The 21,255-nt window shown below is 34.0% G+C and overlaps 2 protein-coding genes and 1 long non-coding RNA gene across 4 annotated transcripts; 1 reads left to right on the top strand and 2 right to left on the bottom strand.

Annotated features, from left to right (window-relative positions):
• The first annotated feature begins 2,624 nt into the window (after window positions 1-2,624).
• LOC120120272 lies at window positions 2,625-3,628 on the top strand. The gene is made up of 2 exons (XR_005515892.1): window positions 2,625-2,789; window positions 2,905-3,628. It is a non-coding gene; the product is annotated as an uncharacterized LOC120120272 (long non-coding RNA).
• Window positions 3,629-11,733: 8,105 nt separating this feature from the next.
• LOC120120266 (60S ribosomal protein L15-1-like) lies at window positions 11,734-13,464 on the bottom strand. The gene is made up of 4 exons (XM_039139940.1): window positions 13,355-13,464; window positions 12,797-12,963; window positions 12,212-12,409; window positions 11,734-12,133 (listed from the first exon to the last, which is right to left on the bottom strand). The coding sequence occupies exons 1-4, from the start codon at window positions 13,356-13,358 to the stop codon at window positions 11,888-11,890; spliced, it is 615 nt and encodes a 204-aa protein (XP_038995871.1). The 5' UTR covers window positions 13,359-13,464; the 3' UTR covers window positions 11,734-11,887.
• Window positions 13,465-15,168: 1,704 nt separating this feature from the next.
• On the bottom strand, window positions 15,169-20,637 carry LOC120120265 (E3 ubiquitin ligase PQT3-like). Of its 2 annotated transcripts, XM_039139938.1 has the most exons (15): window positions 20,472-20,637; window positions 20,197-20,293; window positions 19,919-20,000; window positions 19,628-19,794; window positions 19,469-19,545; window positions 18,893-18,949; window positions 18,652-18,808; window positions 18,410-18,558; window positions 18,151-18,306; window positions 17,757-18,056; window positions 17,291-17,332; window positions 16,949-17,198; window positions 16,632-16,751; window positions 16,315-16,390; window positions 15,169-16,025 (listed from the first exon to the last, which is right to left on the bottom strand). In XM_039139938.1, the coding sequence occupies exons 1-15, from the start codon at window positions 20,635-20,637 to the stop codon at window positions 15,372-15,374; spliced, it is 2,550 nt and encodes an 849-aa protein (XP_038995869.1). In that variant the 3' UTR covers window positions 15,169-15,371. The 2 variants fall into 2 exon arrangements, with proteins under 2 accessions (XP_038995869.1, XP_038995870.1); XM_039139939.1 differs by lacking the exon at window positions 16,315-16,390 and having other exon boundaries at window positions 15,647-16,025.
• Window positions 20,638-21,255: the final 618 nt, after the last annotated feature.

Consider the following 21,255-nt stretch of genomic DNA (forward strand, 5'->3'; position numbering starts at 1 on the left):
CTGCAGACTGTCGCCTGTTATAGGTCAGGAAAGTAAGGTTAAAAACCACAAAAACCAGTCAATGGGAAATTAATAGTGATTCTGACAAATTTTACACTGAGGAGGGTTTCATGTTGATTGCATAATTTACGCAATATTTTATATTACGAATGTGAATTTAAAAAGTTTTTTAAAAATTTAGACATGTGGAATTAAATTTTTTTAAGGTATAAAATTTGATCATTAATAAAAAACATAAAAAATACTTAAATTATATGGATTTAAACTTTTCAATGATTTGACCACACTCCAACACCCTCTTGATCGATCCGTGATTGCATATTATAAAGATTTTTAACGCCCTATAGGGTTATATCGAAGAATTTGCCTTTAGCAGATGTTGTATGCATGCTTGAGCTTAGCCCTGAAATGAGACAAAAGAGAAATAGACATGCCAAAATTGGTCATAGGTGGAGAAATTGACAAATAAGTTTCAGTTTCGTAAATATTTCTCACGTGTACGACTATGAAGTATAATTGAAATTTGCAAATGGAAGAAAAACTGTCTTACCATAACTTTGAATGTGCAGTGGATAGAACACATTTCCCAAATTGACCATCCATTGTCACATTATGCTCGACGTGGATTATGAATGTACCCAATTTATATTGCATGATCAATACGCATGACAGCTGCAAGAACTAGTTGAAAAGTCGTAAGGAATTAGGCATTGCCTTTTCAAGTCCATTACCACTCTTTTTAACGAATTAATTTTTAGGGTAAAATATATAAATGATGCTTTGATTATATGATATTGTTTTGTTAAGTTCACCGACTATTAAAATTTACAAATTGGTCTTCCGACTATAAGTCATTGTTTTGTTAAATCTTCTTTGTGTATTTTATCATATTTTTATGACAACTTAAGATGACTAGTTTCAGATTTTATTTATTTAATTTTATTAATCTGGGATAAGTACGAGGCAATATTTGTTCAAAGATAACTCTCAACCTCTCGACATTAAACGCTCACACCTCTGGCGTCTATGGTACTCAAACCTGGGTCCTCAAAGAATAACAACTATTTTTTTACCACATAGGTCACTTGATTCGTGCAATTTCAGATATTAACAAGTCACATATTTCCTCGAATCCAAATTATATTATTCAGTAATAAATTTTTTATTTAATTTTAATATAAATATTAATATATAAACACTTCTAAACAATAATTTCGATGTTGAGTTGAATTTAGTCAAAAGAGTCTAAAAGAGATTGCACCTAAATTGACTCTAAAATTATAGTTTATTATATTTACGGAGCCAAAACGATATATCTTAAAGAGTCTAAGAGGTGCGGAGGTTGATGGTGGGCATTGTTTCGTTTCAAATATGGCAAATGAGTAAAGTCTAATTATTGGCAGGTTTTATAGTTGAATGTTCTTTCGCTATCTCAATTGACAATATGTTATAAATATATTTTTATAAAATAAAATTTAAATAATTTTATGAAATTATTAGATTTTAATTGATGTTATATGATACTTTATGATTTATATTATATTTTTATATATTTATAAAATAAATGTAATTATTTTCAATCGTAATACATTTAAATATTATTTTATCCAAATTATATCAAGTTTTTAAATCAACTCAATAATTAGACTTTAAATCCATTTACAGAGGTCCTAATTTTGAACATTATCTAAGGTTAGTATGATAACTGCACATGTTATCATCTTATTGAATACTATTAATCTATTAAAGAAAATGATATGTGAATATACACGTCAATTGTCATTATATGTGATATATCACATTAGCTATTGATCATATATGTAGTGTCATATCAATTGTTATTAATAATTTAACTATTTAATAATCGAAGTGAAAATTTTCTTTAATAACTAATAAAAAATTATTTTGATAAATCTACCGCATCATATATCGTTAATATGTGGGCATGCCACGTGAATTACTAATAATACTTGGACGTGACATTTTAGTTTATCATTAATAATTTGAGGATTTAGCGATTGACTGAAAATTATTAAATAATAATAAATTTAATATTTTTTAATTTTAATTAATAGAATAAAAACACTTTAAAAGTTTAGGTAGAGTACACAAATAATCTCTTGATTATATAATATTATTTTGTTGAGTTATTTGACTTTTAAAAGTTATAAAATGATCCTCAATTATAGAGAGTTATTTTGTTGAATCTTTTAACTATTAAATGTTACAAAATAGTCAATCGACTATTCATATGTTTTAAACTTGTCATTTTCGTTAAAAAATTGACGATCATCTTATCTAGACAATAACATGTTGAATGAGATATGATAACATCTAATCCCAGAACCGTTTGAGCTGCATAGTTGTTTGAGATTTATGTGATCAAATTTTATCATATCACAATCAGTAAGTTAACATTTTTCTTAGATTGACATCAATTTTTTAACGAAAAATGATTAGTCCGGAATATATGAATAGTCAGGTGACTAATTCATAACTTTTAATAGTCGGGACTCAATAAAGCAATTCCTTATAATTGGAGATCATTTTATAGTTTTTAATAGTTGAGGGACTCAAAAAATAGTACTCTATAGTAAGGGAACCATTTATGTAATTTACCCTAACAATAATAACAGTTGAGAATTACGAACCCAAGAGATCCAGATTTTCCAGATTATCCCCAAATCTTCTCCTCTGTTAGTTCCTTTCATTTCTTCGCCCGGTTTCCCAAATCCTTTGCGTTTCGAACCAGAGTTATACTCGAAGAGGAAGCCCCCAAAATAATGCCCGTAAGTCTCCTTCCACGGTTCGATAAAGATCTCGAAGTTCATAATGATGTTTTTTTTTCTTTAATTGCATATCAAATTGATGGTTAATGTTGGGTTACGATTGCCTTCGGTGCAGTTGAAAACAATGATAGAGGTTGAACCACCGAATCCGTTAAGATATATCATCGGAGTAGCTATCATGATGATCGGAGTCGTATTGCCCGTCGGATACATGATGTTCCGTAACAAACGCGTCCCTTCCTCTTCCTCTTCCTCTTCCTCTTCCTCTTCCTCTTATTCCAAACAGACGTAGGTGTGCCTTTACTAAAATGCTACATTTCCATTTCCTTCAACGAGATTATAATTTTCCCCTTCTTAATTTGAATTGCGTGTTTTCAAATTAGATCCAGAGTTAATTGAGGTCCGTTACATAACCTCTCAGTTAATTTTTGAGATTTAATATATTTAATCAACTGAATTTATACAAATTTGGACTTTGGTTGGATCGAAGAATATTTTATTTACATGACAAACTGGTATTCACATTTGGTGTTGGCATTTCAGGAACAAAGTTTTAATATAGAGATATTGATTGAAGAGAGACATTTTTTCACGCAAAATTGGTGTTTTAAATTTCAAGGACGATGAGGGCTGTATTGAAAGAAGGCCTTGATTGACATGCACATACAAAAAATGTTAATGACTTATAAAACCCTCGGTCCTATTTTATGTTAGTTGTTTGGGTATTGATTGAAGTTTAAAAAATGAAATGTGTTGTTTTGTTCAATTTATGGGTTTTGATTAGGTTTCCAATTTAGCACCATCATGTATCAATTCTATGATATTGGTTGTTTTGCTACTAATTTGAGTTTAATGAAATCTTTTTTATTATTTTTTCATATGCTTTTGGTTAGGTGTATATATAGCACTAGCATCTATCATGTAGCTGCATTTACTTTCTGGTACATCTATAGGTTCTTCCTTTCACGTGGGTGTGATGAAAATGGCATTTTGATAGGGTCTCTGTTGTGTGTTTCATGGACTGGAAAATGGCTTGCATCATGGTTGTTTTTTGGTTGAAGTGATGGGTGGATATGCTTAATTTGATCACTATTAGCATGGTTTACCGGTTGGGTTAACCAAACGATAACATTTTTTGGCACTACACATTAGCTAAGAGCTGGTGCAAAAGCTATCTAAAAGGTCTTTTGTTTCCAATTCATTTTCTTGATGTTAAACTTATTTTTGATAAGATGCATTCACAAGAGATTGTTTGAATGATTATTTGAGAGGATATGTTTCATGTAAAGAATAGTAGCAATGAACATGTTCCTTTACGCCACTAGTTTATCTACTGGTTTATCAGTAGTACATGCTAGCACCTTTGCAGTGGTTCATTTGAACTGCATTTTGTAGAGTTACAGTTTCCGGACAATGCCATGATAGATTATTGAAATAGTAGCGAGAGAATTAGTTCCCTTAATTCACTATTGGTAGGGCATGGTTGTACCTTTTTGGTGGTTCATCTGAACTGAATGTTGTAGATTTACGTGTCTGAACGATAGAACCACAGATTGTAGCAATAGTAGCAAAAGAACATGTTTCGTTAATCCACTAGTTTATCTCTTGGATATTGGTAGGACATGGTAGCAACTTTCCGGTGGTTCATTTGAACAGCATCCATGGTTACACCACATTGCTTCCATCCACCACTTAGTGAGGAGGATGGTCTAAAAAAGCGGGGCCTCGGCTAAGTTTCTTAGTTGAAGAAGCGAGTAAATCTCACATTTTCCCCCCTCTATGCTTGTCACCTGCACACATAGGACACTGTCGCCCTATGCTCCATATATATAGTCCGTGATTCCATGCAAACTAGTATTGATGTTAGGCCTTCAAATATACATCTGTTTCTAAAATGTACCAGCAAACAAAACCGAAACAACTAGGCCAAGGAACACATGTATGTTTTCTTCCCATAGATTAAAAGCTCATCCATTCGTTAACGAAAGTGATCACAGTTGCCTCCATTGGGCGACCGGCCCTAATAAACTCCTTGATTCTGGATAGGGATTCCCCCCACCCCCACCCCCCCAAAAAAAACCAAAATTTAAAATTATCCCATATTTTAGAGTTTTAATGTATTTTCTATTAAAAATCTGTTTTCATCACCTTAAAAATTTTATAAGTTCATCCATTCTTAAAATTTTAGAAGTTCGCCCTTTCTAAAATAAAATTATACGTTCGTCCTGATTTTGGACAATCACGAAACAGACAATCCTCTGAACTATCGCACCTTACGACTTTTTGAATTTCCTGCTAAGCTTCGTCTAACACAATGTTCTTTGGTTTATTCGTACGAAGACGATGTATCATAAATATAGATTCTTCAATCACATTCATGAAAATGTAAAAAAAATAACTAATAAAAAGATATCCTAGTTAATTTAAATTACAAGGAAACAAGAAAAGTAGAATAACTAAAATAAAGGAAATTTAAACAAAACACTCTTGAAGTAAATTCAAAATAACACTTATCTGACTTCTCTAAAAAAAATAACGCTTATATGTCTAAGCATGATTAAAAAAATGTATAAATTGTGCAATTTAATCTGACATCTAAATTACCGACCAAATTAGTTAGTAGTCACGATTTCACTATTTAAAAAGCTTAGGTATCTATGCTTATGAAGCATTCTCTACTCGATTCAAACATTTCATTAGGATCGTAAATGAAACGAGACAAATCGCGAGTTATTCGATACCAACTTGGTTAAAGTTTAGTTAATTCTAGAATCGAATGGACGACTTGAGCTTGAATTCGACTCGAATTATTGTCAAGCCGAAGCGAGTTACTTGATACCTGACTCGAAAAGCTCACAAACAACTCTGAAAAATAATATATTATTTATTTATTTTTAAAATTAAATTATTAATAATATCAATATTTACATGTTCTTTTTTTTTAAAAAAATACAATATAAGGCTTTTATGTACTTAAGATTCAAATACGAGTTTGAGCTTCAATCGAGTTAAGTCTGAAAATATTTTTAGTTCAAGTTGAGCTTCAATCGAGTTAAGCCTGAAAATATTTCGAGTTCGAGTTGAGCTTCAATTTTTTTATTTTAAGTCGAACTTGAAAATTTTAAACTTATGAGCTTTCGAGTTAAGCTTGACAATTTTAAGTTCGTGAGTTTTCGAGTTGAGTTGAGTTCAACAATATTGGAGCTCACTCGCTCCTTTACAACCCTTTATTTAACCGAATAAGAGGTGTCATATTTGATTATCAAAATAGTATCAGGACTAAATTGAAAATATAAAGTCATTGAAAGAATACAAGGGCACAAATGTATTTATCATGCAATCACATGACAACTAAGTAATTAAATCGAATGAAGATTCAAACCAATGAATTGCAAAATAGTTGTTGAAGGTAGTGACCTTTTTGTAAAACTTTAAAAGTTGAGGGGTAAAATTTTAACTTAAGAAAATATGTCAAATAAAAATTTATTTTTCTAGTATAATATTATATGACTATCGATACTTGAGATTAGATATTGATACCTATCCTTAGGTACCTATACACATGACATGATATTAATATTAAAATTAATTTCGATGATAGTTGAAATGAGACTACTTAGTTAAGGTTTAAGAATTGTCATTGAACTAGAGGTGAATTTTATGAAGAGGTGAGACATGTTGGAAGCGTAAATGGACACTTGGTAATTTTATAACTCATACGTTATTATTAAGACGAACTAAAATACAAACACGATACAATCACTAGTTGTGGTTAGTTTACAAACACAACCTCACTATCAAAGCTTTGCTAAGCTTCTACTCTGTCACTCTCATTTTTTTACCTTACACTCAATGTTTTTTTCATTCACATACTCATGCATATAAACTAATGCTAAGGACACATATTTATAAGGGTATGTAACCGCCTCATGAAGGCTTTGATTGCAACCAATTACTTCTTGCATATGTTGCCAAAACATGGACCTTTAACACATTTTCAAACTTTGTTATTTCTTATCTTTTTGGAATTTTAACACATTTTCAAACTTTGTTATTTCTTATCTTTTTGGAATCTTAAATTGCTGCCACTTCATTTCTTTGTTTTTGCCGCATGGAGTTGCTTATCTTAATGAAATTCCATTTGCTTTAATTGATTCTACGTTACCTCTTTGTCAACTCATTTCAACATGTTTACTTTGCATCCTTATTTCTTAAGTAAGATCTTGCTTCATTAATCAAGAAACATCTAGCCTAACCACCTTAATCTTGCCGACATATGAGTCAAAAATCAAGTTTGACTTCTAACACTCCCCTTTAAACCTGATTTTTCATTCCAAGATTTTCTTTTAATTTGTGGAATATGTCTCCTTTTAATGGATTCGTGAAAATGTCTACTAGTTGATCTTCAGTTCGTTAGTAAATTAACTTCACATTTTTGTTCTTCACTTGCTCTTGTATAAAGTGATACCATGTATCGATATGCTTGCTTCAATTATGGAAGACTGGATTCTTGGCAAGAGATAATGTAGACTTGATGTTGACATAAATTGTAGTCAGTTCTTATTGTGCCAAGTTTAACTCGTTCAAAATATTTTTTAACCACATTGCTTGGCAAGTGCACGCTGTTGTGGCTATATATGCTGCATCACATGTTGAAAGAGCTATTGTTTGTTGCTTCTTCGATGACCATGAAAATGCTGCAGAACCAATGTAGAATAGATATCCAAAAGTGCTTTTTCGATCATCTAAGTATCCCCTATAATCACTATCAGAATAACCAATCAACTTTGAATTTTTGAATGCGTGTAGAATAAACCATAATCTGTTGTACCTTTGATATATCTCAAAATTCTCTTTGCCACAATCCAATGATCTTATTTTGGGTTCTCCATGAATCTGCTCACCAATCCCACAACGTATATAATAAATGGTAGTGTGATAGTCAGAAATCTTAAAATTCCAACGATGCTTTTGAACAATGTCGGATTCACTAGTTCTCTTGTTGAATTCACACTTAATTTCATACTTGGTTCTACTGGAGTGGTTACCGACTTGCAATATTTTATTCTAAATTTCCTCTGCATACTTCTTTTTGTGATATAAATATTCCATCTTGCATTTGTTTCACTTCAACTCCAAGAAAGTATGTCATTTCATCATTATCTGTCATTTCAAATTCTTTAGTCATAGCTTTATAGAAATCATTAAACACTCCTAGATTATTCCCCATGAAAATCATATTGTCCATATATAAGCACACGATTATGATATCACCATCTTCATTTTTTCCTTGTGTATAAGGCATGCTCGTATGAAATCTTCATGAACCAATTTTTCTGGAAATATTCATCTATTCTCGTGTTCCATGCTCTTAGTGCTTGCTTCAATTCATAAAAAGTTTTCTTCAATCAGTACACTATATCTTCATGCCCTTTTTTAATGTACCCAAGTGGTTGCTCGATATAAACTTCTTCTTCTAGGTAGCCATTAAAAAATGCTGACTTCACATCTATTTGATAAATCTTCCATTTGTTTTGTGCTACAACTGATGTGAGAAGTTTGATAGTCTCGATTCTTTCCACTAGAGCAAATACTCATTCATAGTATATTCCTTGTCTTTGTTTGTAGCCTTTGGCAACTAGTCTCGCTTTGTGTTTCTTGACCTTTCCTTCTTTGTTGGTCTTAGTTTTGTAAACCTATCTGACTCCAATTGGATTGTGATCTTCTGGTAAACTTATTAGCTCCTATGTATCATTTCTTTCTAATGATTCAATTTTTTATCCATTGCATTCTTTCATTTTTCATCTTCAACCGCTTTTTCATATTTTATTGGGTCACTATTTGCAAATAAACAAAAAAGTGAAACATTTTGTAATTCATAATCGTTGTACCCTTTTGATATTCTTCTCTCCCTCGTAGATCTTCGAACTTCAGTGGGAGGTGCTTCAAGATTTTCTATTATGTTGCTATCATCGCTAGTGTTGCTTGATGACGATGGTGCATTTTGTTGAGGACTTTGATCATTATTTTGTTCTTCTTGTATGATAAGATCATCATCATCTTTATCTTCATTAGAAAATAGTCCTTCAACTTTTTTTCTTATTTACTCTATCTCTAGTATTCTGATTCATCAAACTCGACATCTCCTGAAATTATTACCTTCTTGGTAAGAGGGTTATATAACCTGTAAGCTTTAGTTCTTTCTTCATAACCGATGAAAATACATTTTCCCTCTATCATCAAGCTTCTTTCTTGTCTGTTTAGGAATGTGGGCGTATACGATGCACCCAAAAATATTGAGATGTCAACTCTTGGTTTCTGACTACTCCATGCTTCATTTGGCATCATGTACTTCACACTTTTTGTTGGACATTGATTTAGCAGGTAAACTGCACATCATACTGTTTCAGCCCATAAATTTCGTGGTAAATGCTTACATTTTATCATGTTTTTTCCATATTGAGAATTGTACGATTCTTTCTTTCTCCAACTCCATTTTGTTATGGCGTGTATCTAACTGTTAGTTGATGGATGATGCCATGCTCTTTAAAAAGTCCTCAAATCAATTTGATGTTTACTCATCTTGTAACACCCCAACCCATATCCGACCCGGATCCGAGTCCGAGGTGTCACATTAACTTTTCAAAACTTTTCTTTACAAAATGGCTAAAATTTAAATTCACAATTCAAGAAAATGATTACTTTACATTAATTAAAATCAATTGGCTTTACAAAACATATCAGAGCATATTCAACTCAATTCTATTAGTATATGTCAACTATATTCAAAATAACAAAATACATATTAATCATTTCTTTTCTGATGTGAACTTCGTAAAGGAGATGATGACCTGTCTTATGGTGTCAATACTCATTTAACCAGTATCGATACCTATTGCTTACTAATCACTTATTTTCTCTTTGTAGTATTGGTATTGAATGAATAGTATCGATACCCCTAGCCCATAATATACTTCTTTAGCCCGAAAATCTTACCAAACTCACTTAATTCTTCTTCCATAACCTCCTTTTAACCCTTGAAACTTAACTATACTTATTCAGATCAACTTATATCACTTTAATTCATCCTAATATCCAATATCCTACATACACACTTGAATTCAATAATCAAGCTAATAAATCAACATGTTCCAAATTCGTTTCTAACACTCCGAATTTCTTAGTTAGATCATTGACAAGTCAAATTTCACTTCAAAACTTATTTACTAACTCTATCTCAATAATTCCTTTAAAAACTCTTTACCTTCAATCTTACATAACTTAATCCTCTTTGAGTTTTAAGCACTCTTAAGCTTTTCTATCATTCCAAGAATCACCAACTTTAAAACGAAAGAATTAACCAGCTTGAGATCAACTTACCTTAGCTATGGTCACTCACGGCTAGAGAAGAAGAAGAAGAGTTCTCTAGAGAAATCTCTCCCTTTTTCCTACCCATTTTCACGTGTTTTATATCCCATAAAAGAAAGATAAAAATATTTATTGTGAAAAGACCAATTTACCCTTTACTTCCTTTAATATTTACTAACAATCTTTCACAAATTATTCCTAAATAAGTCCCTAAACTTTTTAATTTTTTGAAATTAGACCTCAAAATTTCAAAATTTCCATTTTAGTCACTAGCCCTGATTTTAGGATGTTACAAATCTCCCTCCCTTTTAAGAAAATTCGTCCTCAAATTTTCACTACACATTTTGATAAGAACATATCTTCTAATGTTCTCATGTTGTTTTTTTACTTAATCTTTCCTGTTTATCGCTACTAAACTTATCTTTTCCCCCACTCAATTCTTCATGTACATCTGACCTCTATAAATCCATATAATGTCTTTTATTTTATAGAAAATAACTCCAATCCTTAGTACTCAATATCATGACTCAATTGATTTCTTTCATCATTCTCTAATTACTTTGCCACATAAACCAAACCTTTACTCTTACTCATATACAATACTATTCCCCTATTTTAACCTCATAAACTTTGGTTTCATTTATCTTATACACTTGTCATTGAGGCACTTATTCTTAAACTCTTCTAAAAATTCCAACTATATCATTCGACCTTTTAACATTCTTTATGGTGACACTTGTCCACCATATTCTATCTATTCCACATAATAACGAAACTACTCACAACTTTATCATGCTTTGATGGGGTAGTATCCAAACTTACTGAATTGCAACTTTTGTAATTGTGTCGCAATTGTTCGTAACAAGATATTGTAAATATTATGTGATGTTTTAACCTTCCCCAAACTTTTTATCTACTTTGAAAGGAATCAACTAAATTACCTTTCTCAAAAAAAACTTCCAATTTTTTTTTTTTAAAATGAATGCTTTTATAAGATTCGGTAATGTTTAACCAAAATAATCGATGACAACTCATGTTTCAAAACATACTTTTGCCAAGATTTTGACAATGCCTATAGGATGACTATTAGATATTTGATCATGCTGCCAACTGCTTCTTAGAACTTCCTGGCATATAAATAACTTTAAGGGGTAATATTTTTCATACTGTTTTGAGCTCTCCTAATACTTCTGCTACTAATCGTCTAAGGTATTCATACTGTATCATCCAAGCTTAACGAAAATAAATGTTTCAACTCAAAGGCTGTGAACATCAGCAATCCAAAACGGGTATCTACTAATTAACCAATTTCCTTGTTTTGGTGTAGCAATGGCCAAACCTGCACAAAACATCTTTTTTGAGTCTTCTTTAGGTATACTATACTGATGGTAAACTCTAATGCTGGTTTTTCACCCATAATCCTTTTGGTCTAAATAGTAAAAAGGATGAAATGGTAATCCAAGACATTAACCCCTAAGCCCCAAAATGGAAGTTAGTATCAGTGACAACTCATTTTGATATCTAAGACATTAAAGAGAAAATAAGAACATTAGGCATGCAAATGATGCGAAAGTAATTGTTCTGAAAAGCAAGATAATTTAAAGAAATCTTTAAACATCTCAAACAAAAATAACCTGCATGTAAAATTCAAGGACCTTCAAACTTCAAAAACCTTCAAACTCAAAATGATGACTTCTAAAACAAACAATAAAAATCCAAGCAACACAAACTCAGCGATAGCGACGAAGGGAAAGAGTGTTGTTTCTCTTCCAGGTTGCTCTGCGTGAAGGTCGGTTCTTGTGGTGTAGGTGGCCCTTCCCGTGCAGACCCCTGTTTTTCTTACCAGCAGATGTGAGCCCTCGAAGCTCTCTGTGTTTGTGAACTGGATTGCAGATCCAGTTAATTCTTGGGTCATTGCGGATAGCATTGTGTGCAACATCGACCAGGATAACCTCAAAGTACTTGTAAGTAGAATCCTGATGGATAAAATAAGACAGATATGAGCCAAGACATTTTACAGCTTTGTGGCAAACCAAAACATTTATCCTATATACCTCATTGATCCAGTACGAGTTAACAACCCTGAGACCTCCCAATTTTCGACCAGCACGCTCCTCTGCAACAGATCGCTTGCTGCGCTGGAACTTCAATTGGGTGACACCCTGGTTTGTGGGTTTACCATACACAATACCCTTGGGAACAGGCCTCTTGCGACCACCCCTCCTAACACGGACACGGTAAACCACGTATCCCTAGACAACAAATGATCAAATTCCAGATGCAATCATTTGAAAAGGATGTGAAAGCAAGCTCAACTCGATTTAACATGATAATTAAAGAGAACCATGGGCAGACAGTCTCTATCTGGCCAATCCATTAGGTTCCAAAAGCTCACGTAATACTTTATATATCATTTTATTAAAAAGCCTAGAAATATCAAATGATATTTGCACACAATTAATTGTTTGATATAACCTAAGTGATCTAAAGAAGTGTCCCTTGATTAAGTAGGTGACAACTAGCTCGACCTCATCCAAACACAAGTTTAAAGCTACATTCTCGCTAAGTTCTTTAGAAGGAAAAAAAATACAAACACCTAACTAAAACAAGCGTTCACAAAATGTAGAATCGGACATTACTTGTTTGGCCTTGTAACCCAATCGGCGTGCCTTATCAGGACGGGTAGGGTGGTTGACCCTAACAATTGCGGGATGCTGACGATATTCCCAGCACCTCACCCTCTGTAAAAACCTCATCACATCAGACTGCTTCTTCCTCCATAGCTCCGAGACGTACTTATAAGCCCCTACATATTAATATTCCATTAAATAAAAGCCCGCTCCTTAATCCAAAGAAACAGCTATGCAAAGAAATTGTAAATACAATTGCTTTCCACTGCAACGATAAAATATTTCATAGCATAACGGCGACATAAGATAAAAACTTAAAAATCCGGAGAAAAAATAACTAACATATCAAAAATACCAATACGAAACAATAATTACCAATACAAAATTAAAAATCATTCAGCTTTTCGAAATCCTAAAGGATAAAAACGAAGATACAGGATCAATTCCTTAATGGAAATGTGAAATGACTTAAGTGAAAAACGTGAGAAAATTACTTGAAAGAAAAATATAGAGAAATATGCAGCTAGAATCAGTAAAGATAGATAGGAAGTGAGCTTGAAGGAGTACCCATTGGCGAGTCGAGCAGAGAGTGGCTAGGGTTTCGCTTCTGCAGAATAATAGAGCTGAAGGAGGCTAGGGCTTGGGATAATATAAATAACCTATTATAAAGAACGAGCCTTATTTGGGTACCTAAACTGAATAACATGTGAGCCTTTCAAGTAAATTTTTGGCCCAATCCAATACTCATGTCTTATACAGTACATCCGGTGACTTTTTGTTCAGGTAAACTACCCAAATCATCACTTAAATTTTTTAATTTTTGGTTTTAATCATTATTTTAAAAAAAATATATATATTATTCAACCTCCAAATTATTCATGTTTTAGTTATTCTGACGTTAAATAATTAGCAACGAAAAATGATATCAAAACAATATCGTTTTGAAAAAAAACTAAATTTACGCTACATCAATATCATTTTGGATTCATATAAAAAAAATTCTTCTCATTTTCTCTCAATCTTCTCAAATTTTGAACACTCCTTGTTAAGACGGGCCACCATGTCGACATTGTCAATCATAAACGTGATGAGCGATAAGTCTCAAAATTTTTCACCAAATTCGATTCTCTTTTTTATAATATCAGTTTATTTAATTTTCGTCGTATGTCACTGAATAAAGTTTGAATATTAATATGTTACTCTCCGTCTCAAGAAAAATATCTGACTTTGGGGTCTTCAAATGCATGTTTTGAGAGTCGGAGCTCCACCAAAATCATAGATAAATTTCATTCCCCCCCCCCCCCCCGCCTTTCTTTTTGCCTTTGAGTAGGTTATTTTACATGTTTCATAGGGTCTTGTTGTTATCATCAGGGAACCCATGTTTCGGACATGTATCAATAGCAATGGATCACTTTTGAGGATTGGATACACCTCAGTCGTGAACCCTTCAGATTTATTGTTGGTTCTTGCAAATGATATGGTTTATACTTTTCATATTAGGGTTAATTCATCATATATCCCCAATCTATAATCCTTATTTTAAATTGGTCCTTAAACTTTTACATATTCTAATTTCAACCCTAAACTCTGACTCTAATTCTAAATTTGTCCATAAACTTTTGAACATTCTAATTTTATCTCCAAATTCATCCAAATATGTAATTAGTTCCAACCATAGGTTAACCTATTTTTTTGTTCAAACATATAATAATGAGTTCGAGAACCTCTTGTTGAATTGAAAACAAAGAGTTCGAGATATGGCTTATAACTTGTTGGCAACAATTCATTGTGTTGCTTAAAAGGGGAGGAAAGGAAGCATGAATTCGAATTTAGAGAAACAGAATAAAACGATCCAAAAATTTTAAGATTAAAAGACGGCTAATATGATCGCCTAATCTAAGTTTACGCTTACAAGACTAGAAAATTAATAGAAAAAAGTCAAATCAATCCAGAGTTAAGAAATAACAATTGAGTTGTAAAAAAAAAAAATCTGAAATTGAGAGACTATTGAATTTTTAAAGTTCATTACCCAAAACAAGAGTGAAGAAAAAAGGTTGAATAACGATTTGTGTAGTTTATCAAAAGAGTCCTCTTTTTTTCCTTTTCCCCCGTAAAATAGTTTCTTCTAAATGATCGGAGTGTGGACAGGAAAAAAAACCTATATAAATAAGAAATATTTATTCAAGTTTAGTCCAGTAATAATTTTTAATTTTGCGTCAGGCAATAAACTGTAATTACATTCAAAGAAAAGAGGATGTACGTGCTTTTGCACCCTCTATATCTTTAGAAACAGCCGTGCTGTGAATTACAATTTATATGTATAAAAATAGCATTCGACTAGAATTAAGGTTCAATGAGAAACTATATTATAATAATACTTTATGAGAAAACAATATTTTTTTTAATTATTAAAGACACTAGGATTGTAAAATACAAAGCAAAAACAAATTTTATTCTTTTCTTCACAAATCCTTCCATTAGGACTTAATAGTAGCATAATGGTGCAAAGGTATGCAATAGCTATTCCAGAGCGAGCATACGCTGCTTCAGTAACAAGCAATACCACTACAACCTCTTATACATTCTATCGGTGTTTACTATTACTGCTACGCTCCCGGTCTCGATCTCGTTCCCGTTGCCTTGATCCTCTTGAGTACCGGGGTTCCTCTTCCCATTCAGCTGATTGTGGTGGAGATGATTCGTACCTTGACGGTTTCCTTTTGAAATGTCTATCATCGTCACTGGACTCATAATCTACAGCATTACTACTACTTCTCTTCCTCCCACCACCACTTGTAGTAGAAACTGCCTTGGCAGAGACCGAAGATGTCTTGTAATCATATCCATTGGAGGATGGTTTGTGATGGCCAGAAGACGCAGGTGCATCAGAAGATATCTTCTGTTTCTTGCTAATTTTTTCTTCTGGAAAGCTAATGCGAGAAAACACACTAGGCTTTAACTTCTTATCCGTTCCTGATGTAGTAGTTGTAGAAGTTAATTTGGGTGCTTGCTCAGGCGCAAGCGTGGAAGACTCTGAGCACTGATGATGATGGCGATCACGATCATCATAATTACGATCATAATCACGTTCAACTTCATGATGCTGGTCAGCTTTCCTCTTTGAAGGGCGTGGAGGTGCTTCATAGTCCCGTAAGGAACGTTCTGGTGAGGTCCTTTCTGACCGGTGCCGAAGATTCTCATGGCCATGATAACCACCAGACATTTGTGGAATAGGCTTCTGCAACAAACAAAACATAATTGAAATGATACATCATCAACAGATCACCTTAGTCCTCATGTTACTAACCAGAAATACAAGCTTAAACTGTGCAACTCTGACCAACTCCATATGCTTATCGTTTTCCAGTGTAGGCAACCATAAAAATATTCGAGTGAAAAAACAAGAAAATGTAGAAACTTCAAAACTTTACAGTAGGCGTAGACAATTGATTGCTGACAATCACGTAGCATGCCTCCTCGCATGACAAACAAGAATAAAACAAAGCTAGGGAAAAAAGCACACGTACGGATTTTGACTTTAGAGATGAAACATCAGCGCTGCTGCTCACTTCCCTAACATATTCCCGATCTCTAGACAACTCCCTGCAATAATTTTAGAAATATTTAGTAAACTGTTTCATCCTGTGAATCAATCCCTGTAAACAGTAAGATATTATTCAACACCTATAGGAATCCCTTTCCAGGGATCTCAGGACTCACATGCACCTTGTCCCAAGGAGTAGCCAAAAGAATGACTAGGAATTATTTCGAGGTTAACGGAAAGTATAAACCAATTGAATAGCAATAATGTATGCAACAAGTTTAATAAAAATATGTTCAGTACCTTTCACCTCGTCTCTCATTTTCACGCTTCCTAATCAAAGCAGCTTGCCTAGCCTCCAATTCCTCTCTGCTCATGATAGGTGGGGCAACATTCATACCCATTCCAAACTCCACAAGATCTCTACAAACCATGAAATTGAAAAAAAAATCAATCAAAGATGTCCAGACTCCAGATATCATCATTACATAAGAAATCAAAAGATACATGATACAATATTTTTTAAAAAATAGTAGACAAAAATTCCATGCACACATTGGCAATACACACACAATGACAACTGGTACAAACATAGGCTATTTAACAAATGTTACACATACCTCTGAGGTGGGATGGGAGGAAACATATAACTTTGAGCACCAAACGGATCTGGAGGCATGACACCTCCGAATGGCATGTCAATTGGACCTAGTCCATACCCACCCATATAGGGCACCACTCCAGCATAAGGACCCATAAATCCATCAATCCCAGGCTGCATACCGGTCCAGTAAGGGCTATAGGCAGAGGGACCCATAGACATCATATAATTCTCAGCTGCAAGATCCTGAGGGGTTTTCCATTGCCAGTCTGGAGCGGAAGAAGTAAGATTCAGGTTAGAAACAATACTAATAATTTTACAAAACTCAGTCATCAATAAAAAGTAAAGGCTGCAAACCTACCATTTGCTGGCAAACGAACCTTCTTCTTTTTCTTTTTCTTTCCTGGAGAAGAAAAGGATCAGAATTAAACCAATGATCCATCTGTTTTTCCTCATTTCCACTAAAGAAAAAGTAATACTTACTCTCACTATAATACACACACAATATACATCCAACTCAGAGTGCAAGATAGAACAGGGAAGATGACAAAAAATTTAGTGCATGAACAATGAAAGTTCTTAACAGGCACATTCGAGAATTTCTTTAAAAAATGACACTGGAAATAAATCTCAGCCACAAGCTTTCAAGAACGTGAATGATACTCAGGTTGACAAGAATGAGATAGCCCACTCCAAGCATTTCCACCCAAGTTTAGCCCCAAAATCTACCACACCAGCAAGGAGATCGGTACCGATGTTCTTAAAGATTTTCTTCTAACTTGGGCAAACCAATATAACCAATAAATTAAGAAACAAAACATAATTACCTGCCTCTCCAGAAGCCATCTTCTGTTGCACTTCTTCCTCCACAAGTGGGGCACTCCCTTGTGACGCAGGCTCCTTCACACTCATTGACTCCAGTGTAGCTTCAGATGCCTCAGCTAGTTTAGTAGTCATTACTTTCTCCAAGATCTGCTGTGAGGGAATAGCTTTCTTCAAGTCATTAGCTTTATCCTTAACATCAGGACTTTCTTCCTTGGCAGATACTGGTTTCTGCTCTCCCTTAGATGCAGCAGATGTAGTAGGAGATGGAATTTTTGGTTGTAGACCCCGTGCAGATTCCATATCTAGATTTGAAAGACAGGACAAATCAATAAAGATTCATATATCATAGAAGTCAGCTGGATGTTAATTCATTTGATTATGTCAACAATGATGAACCTTGAACTTGAAAAGTGCTTCCAGCACTGCTGTTACCAGACTCCAATATTCGATTAATTGTATCTCGTAAGGTCTTATTTGGAAGAAGATCATCGGCGAGCATGTTGGCCGCACCACATACACACATCAGCGTTGTGATAATGTAGTCCCTTATACCTGAGTTACATTTTGTAAATATGAGCTTCAACGTACATATACAAAACCATTCGTCAGGGGAACGAACCAAAAGATGCATGGGATGAGCAGCAATAAAACTCACATTTATCACAAAAACTCTTAAAACAACATTTGCTAGTTAGAACAGCATCTTTCATTACTTCCTTACACAATGGGCAGTGGAGTTCAGGTGGAAAGTCACCAACAGAACGAGTGGAAGGTAAGCCCTCAATTTCTTTCTCAAAGGCAGCCCTGTTGGAAACAAAAAAATTAGTTTTCAAGCATAACAAATAAAATTGCCTACAAGCATGAAACAAAACCACAATAATAAGACAAAAAAGTTACTCATTGGGTTTCAAAACTGCAACTGCTCCACTTGGCAAAGCGTAAGAGCCATCTGGAGTTGCCATTAGCATCGACTTTGGAATGCCAGTTGGAGGCTTCACCCTTTTAATATCATAGTTCGGATCACCGTTTGTGGGGCAGTGCTGAATAAAATGCCCTGCATCACAAATTCAATAGCAACCACAGGTTCACGAAAAAATATAATCTAAGCAAATGAAAAAGGAAAGTAAATTCAACATACCAGGCACCTTGCAGCGGTGACAAACATAGCCTTGAGGAGGCGTTTTGCGATCCAATCCTAATCGATATCAATGAGAAAAACAAAAACTGCAGCTTAAAATACTATTTGGAAGAAAGGTTACAGCAATCAAATGCCCCACAAAATTTCAAAAACTACTTAGCTAAATGAGAATAACAGCTCTCTCTCTTTCAAGCATAAACAGGTCTACACACAAAACAGCTATATGTTATTGCAACAAAAGTGTGAGAGATCCGACCTCGATTAATCTCCAGACGCATCGACCACTGACAAGCTCCCACTTAAATGATGCAACTATGGACAAGGCCAGCACAATCACATGCACATATGCATACATCCGCACATACTAACTAGGACCACAACTATCTCACATGCAAAAGCACTAGGCACACTTAGAACAAAATAATAAGCAGCAGAAACGATCAAACTTCAAAATTCTAGAGATAAAACTTCAAATATAAAGTGAACATCCTATACACAAACCAATGCCCCCATCCAAAAAGACACCCCACCATGATAAACATTGCAACGAAGACAAAAAGGGCTTAAGAAAATCACCAAAACCACGTCCACCCATCCTTCCACCCATGCTCCTTCCAAAGCCTCTACCAGGTCCAAAGCCATCTGCACCTTGGCTGCAAACCCAAACAATTAAGAATGGACATTGCATCAATGGAAGTACCGAAAAACAAAATAAAGAAATAGCACTCATCTCACCGCTGCCAATCCAAGGCAGGAGTATCTATTAAAGCCTTAATCTTGCTTTCCTCATCAGCTTTATCAGTAGGGGGAGCATCAGGAAGTGGATTGCTTAACTGGACTGGCAGCGTTTCAGGGATTGAATACAAATCATTCCCAAATTCATCCCATTCTGAGTCTTCAGGCTACAAGTAAAAAGAGAAGCCCAGCATGATAAATTCAATATTCATAGAAGCCAAATTGGCAACATGAGTAGTGCAAAGACAAGCCCATTTTCAACAAGGAAAGCATGTCGGAAGCAAAGCTTACATATTTTGGAACAGATGAATCAGCATCCAGGAAGTTACTCTTTTCTGGTTGAGCATTCTCAATCTGATCTGCCACCTTAGGCCTGTGAAGCATAAAAAAGTGCAACCCTAGAATTATGTGTCCTCTCACAATAGTAGCCACCAAAAGTCAGAACCAATCTAAATACACAGCTGATCAAGTTCATGAAGTTAACTGAACCTTTGATACTTGTTTTCTTAACAAGTTCACTAAAATTAAAACATTTAAGTGGTTAAGCATCTAAAGGACTGAGATAGTACTCTGGTGCAGTAACAATGGGCATGCGAGGTCTTCCAGGAACCCGTCTAATTAATACAGAAGTATTTTTCGGGATTAACATTGCTTCGTCCAGATATTCTGAAATTCAAAAGATAAAACAAGTCTATAAAATACTATAGAAAAAGGCTATTTCATGAACGGAGACAACTACCGAAAGTTGATCTTAACATCAAATGGAAGATTTGTCCATACTCCTAACTGCTATTTTTATGCTAGATTTAACAAAAAATAAGAATTCCAATGCATTAATACCAACCTTCATTAGTTTGGGCATTAGTGACAACTAGGTCGAAGTCTGTACCCCTGCCCAAGTGCTTTGATTCAAATATTTTTTCTTTCAAAGTACCAACACTTATAAACGGACCATCCATGGAAATTGAATCAAAATCTCTCGCACTTTTAAATTTGTAATAAACAGCCATTTTTTACGTTTGTTTCCTTCAGAAAATAATAGTAGTAATAATAATATTTTTATAAAAAAAACACAAGAAAATTATAAACTTTTTATTGGCCTTCCAAACAAAATTAGGCCTGATATTCACTAAACACAATCGTATAAACAGTACAAGTTTTTTTTCCTTATTCTAAGAGAAACCGAACCAAACTCAATTCTTCTTTGATGCAAAATCTGTCTTGGAGAAATCGACTCTGACAATTTCTTCACGCTGTAATCCAATAAATCGGATTTTTCAGCTAAACCAGAAGTTTAGGGCAAATCGCAAATAAAAATGAGAAGGCCCCTTCGCTCTTAGTCATCAAATTCACACAAAATCTCCGATCATCGATTGTTTTACTAAAATAATCGCTCCTTATTAATCAATCAGCCCGATCCAGATCTTGTAAAACGAGAGCAAATGCAAACCTCCGGTAAATAATCCTACAATCGATCGATCTTCAAAAGAGTACTCGGGAACATCGAGACTTGAGATTCTGATACGCCGAAATTCAAAAACAGAACATTACAAGCTCGTAAAAACTCAATTAGAGATTGGAGAGAGTGAAAGAATTAGCGAATAGCGATCATCGTGAATCTCTAGGGT

Source organism: Hibiscus syriacus, unplaced genomic scaffold (genome assembly GCF_006381635.1).
Source record: "Hibiscus syriacus cultivar Baekdansim isolate YM2019G1 unplaced genomic scaffold, ASM638163v2 tig00110336_pilon, whole genome shotgun sequence".
In the NCBI taxonomy this organism is placed as follows: domain Eukaryota; kingdom Viridiplantae; phylum Streptophyta; class Magnoliopsida; order Malvales; family Malvaceae; genus Hibiscus; species Hibiscus syriacus.

What these genes read in the sequence shown, in the direction of transcription:
- LOC120120265 (XM_039139938.1), bottom strand. Translation starts at nt 20,637, where the DNA reads ATGGCTGTTTATTACAAATTTAAAAGTGCGAGAGATTTTGATTCAATT. An exon ending in CCTGCCTTGGATTGGCAGCG is followed by an intron (nt 19,546 to 19,627) that starts GTGAGATGAGTG and finishes TTGGGTTTGCAG; the next exon opens with CCAAGGTGCAGATGGCTTTG. An exon ending in CCTCCCATCCCACCTCAGAG is followed by an intron (nt 16,752 to 16,948) that starts GTATGTGTAACA and finishes CATGGTTTGTAG; the next exon opens with AGATCTTGTGGAGTTTGGAA.
- LOC120120266 (XM_039139940.1), bottom strand. An exon ending in TGGGTTACAAGGCCAAACAA is followed by an intron (nt 12,410 to 12,796) that starts GTAATGTCCGAT and finishes TTTGTTGTCTAG; the next exon opens with GGATACGTGGTTTACCGTGT. An exon ending in ACTCGTACTGGATCAATGAG is followed by an intron (nt 12,134 to 12,211) that starts GTATATAGGATA and finishes TTTATCCATCAG; the next exon opens with GATTCTACTTACAAGTACTT.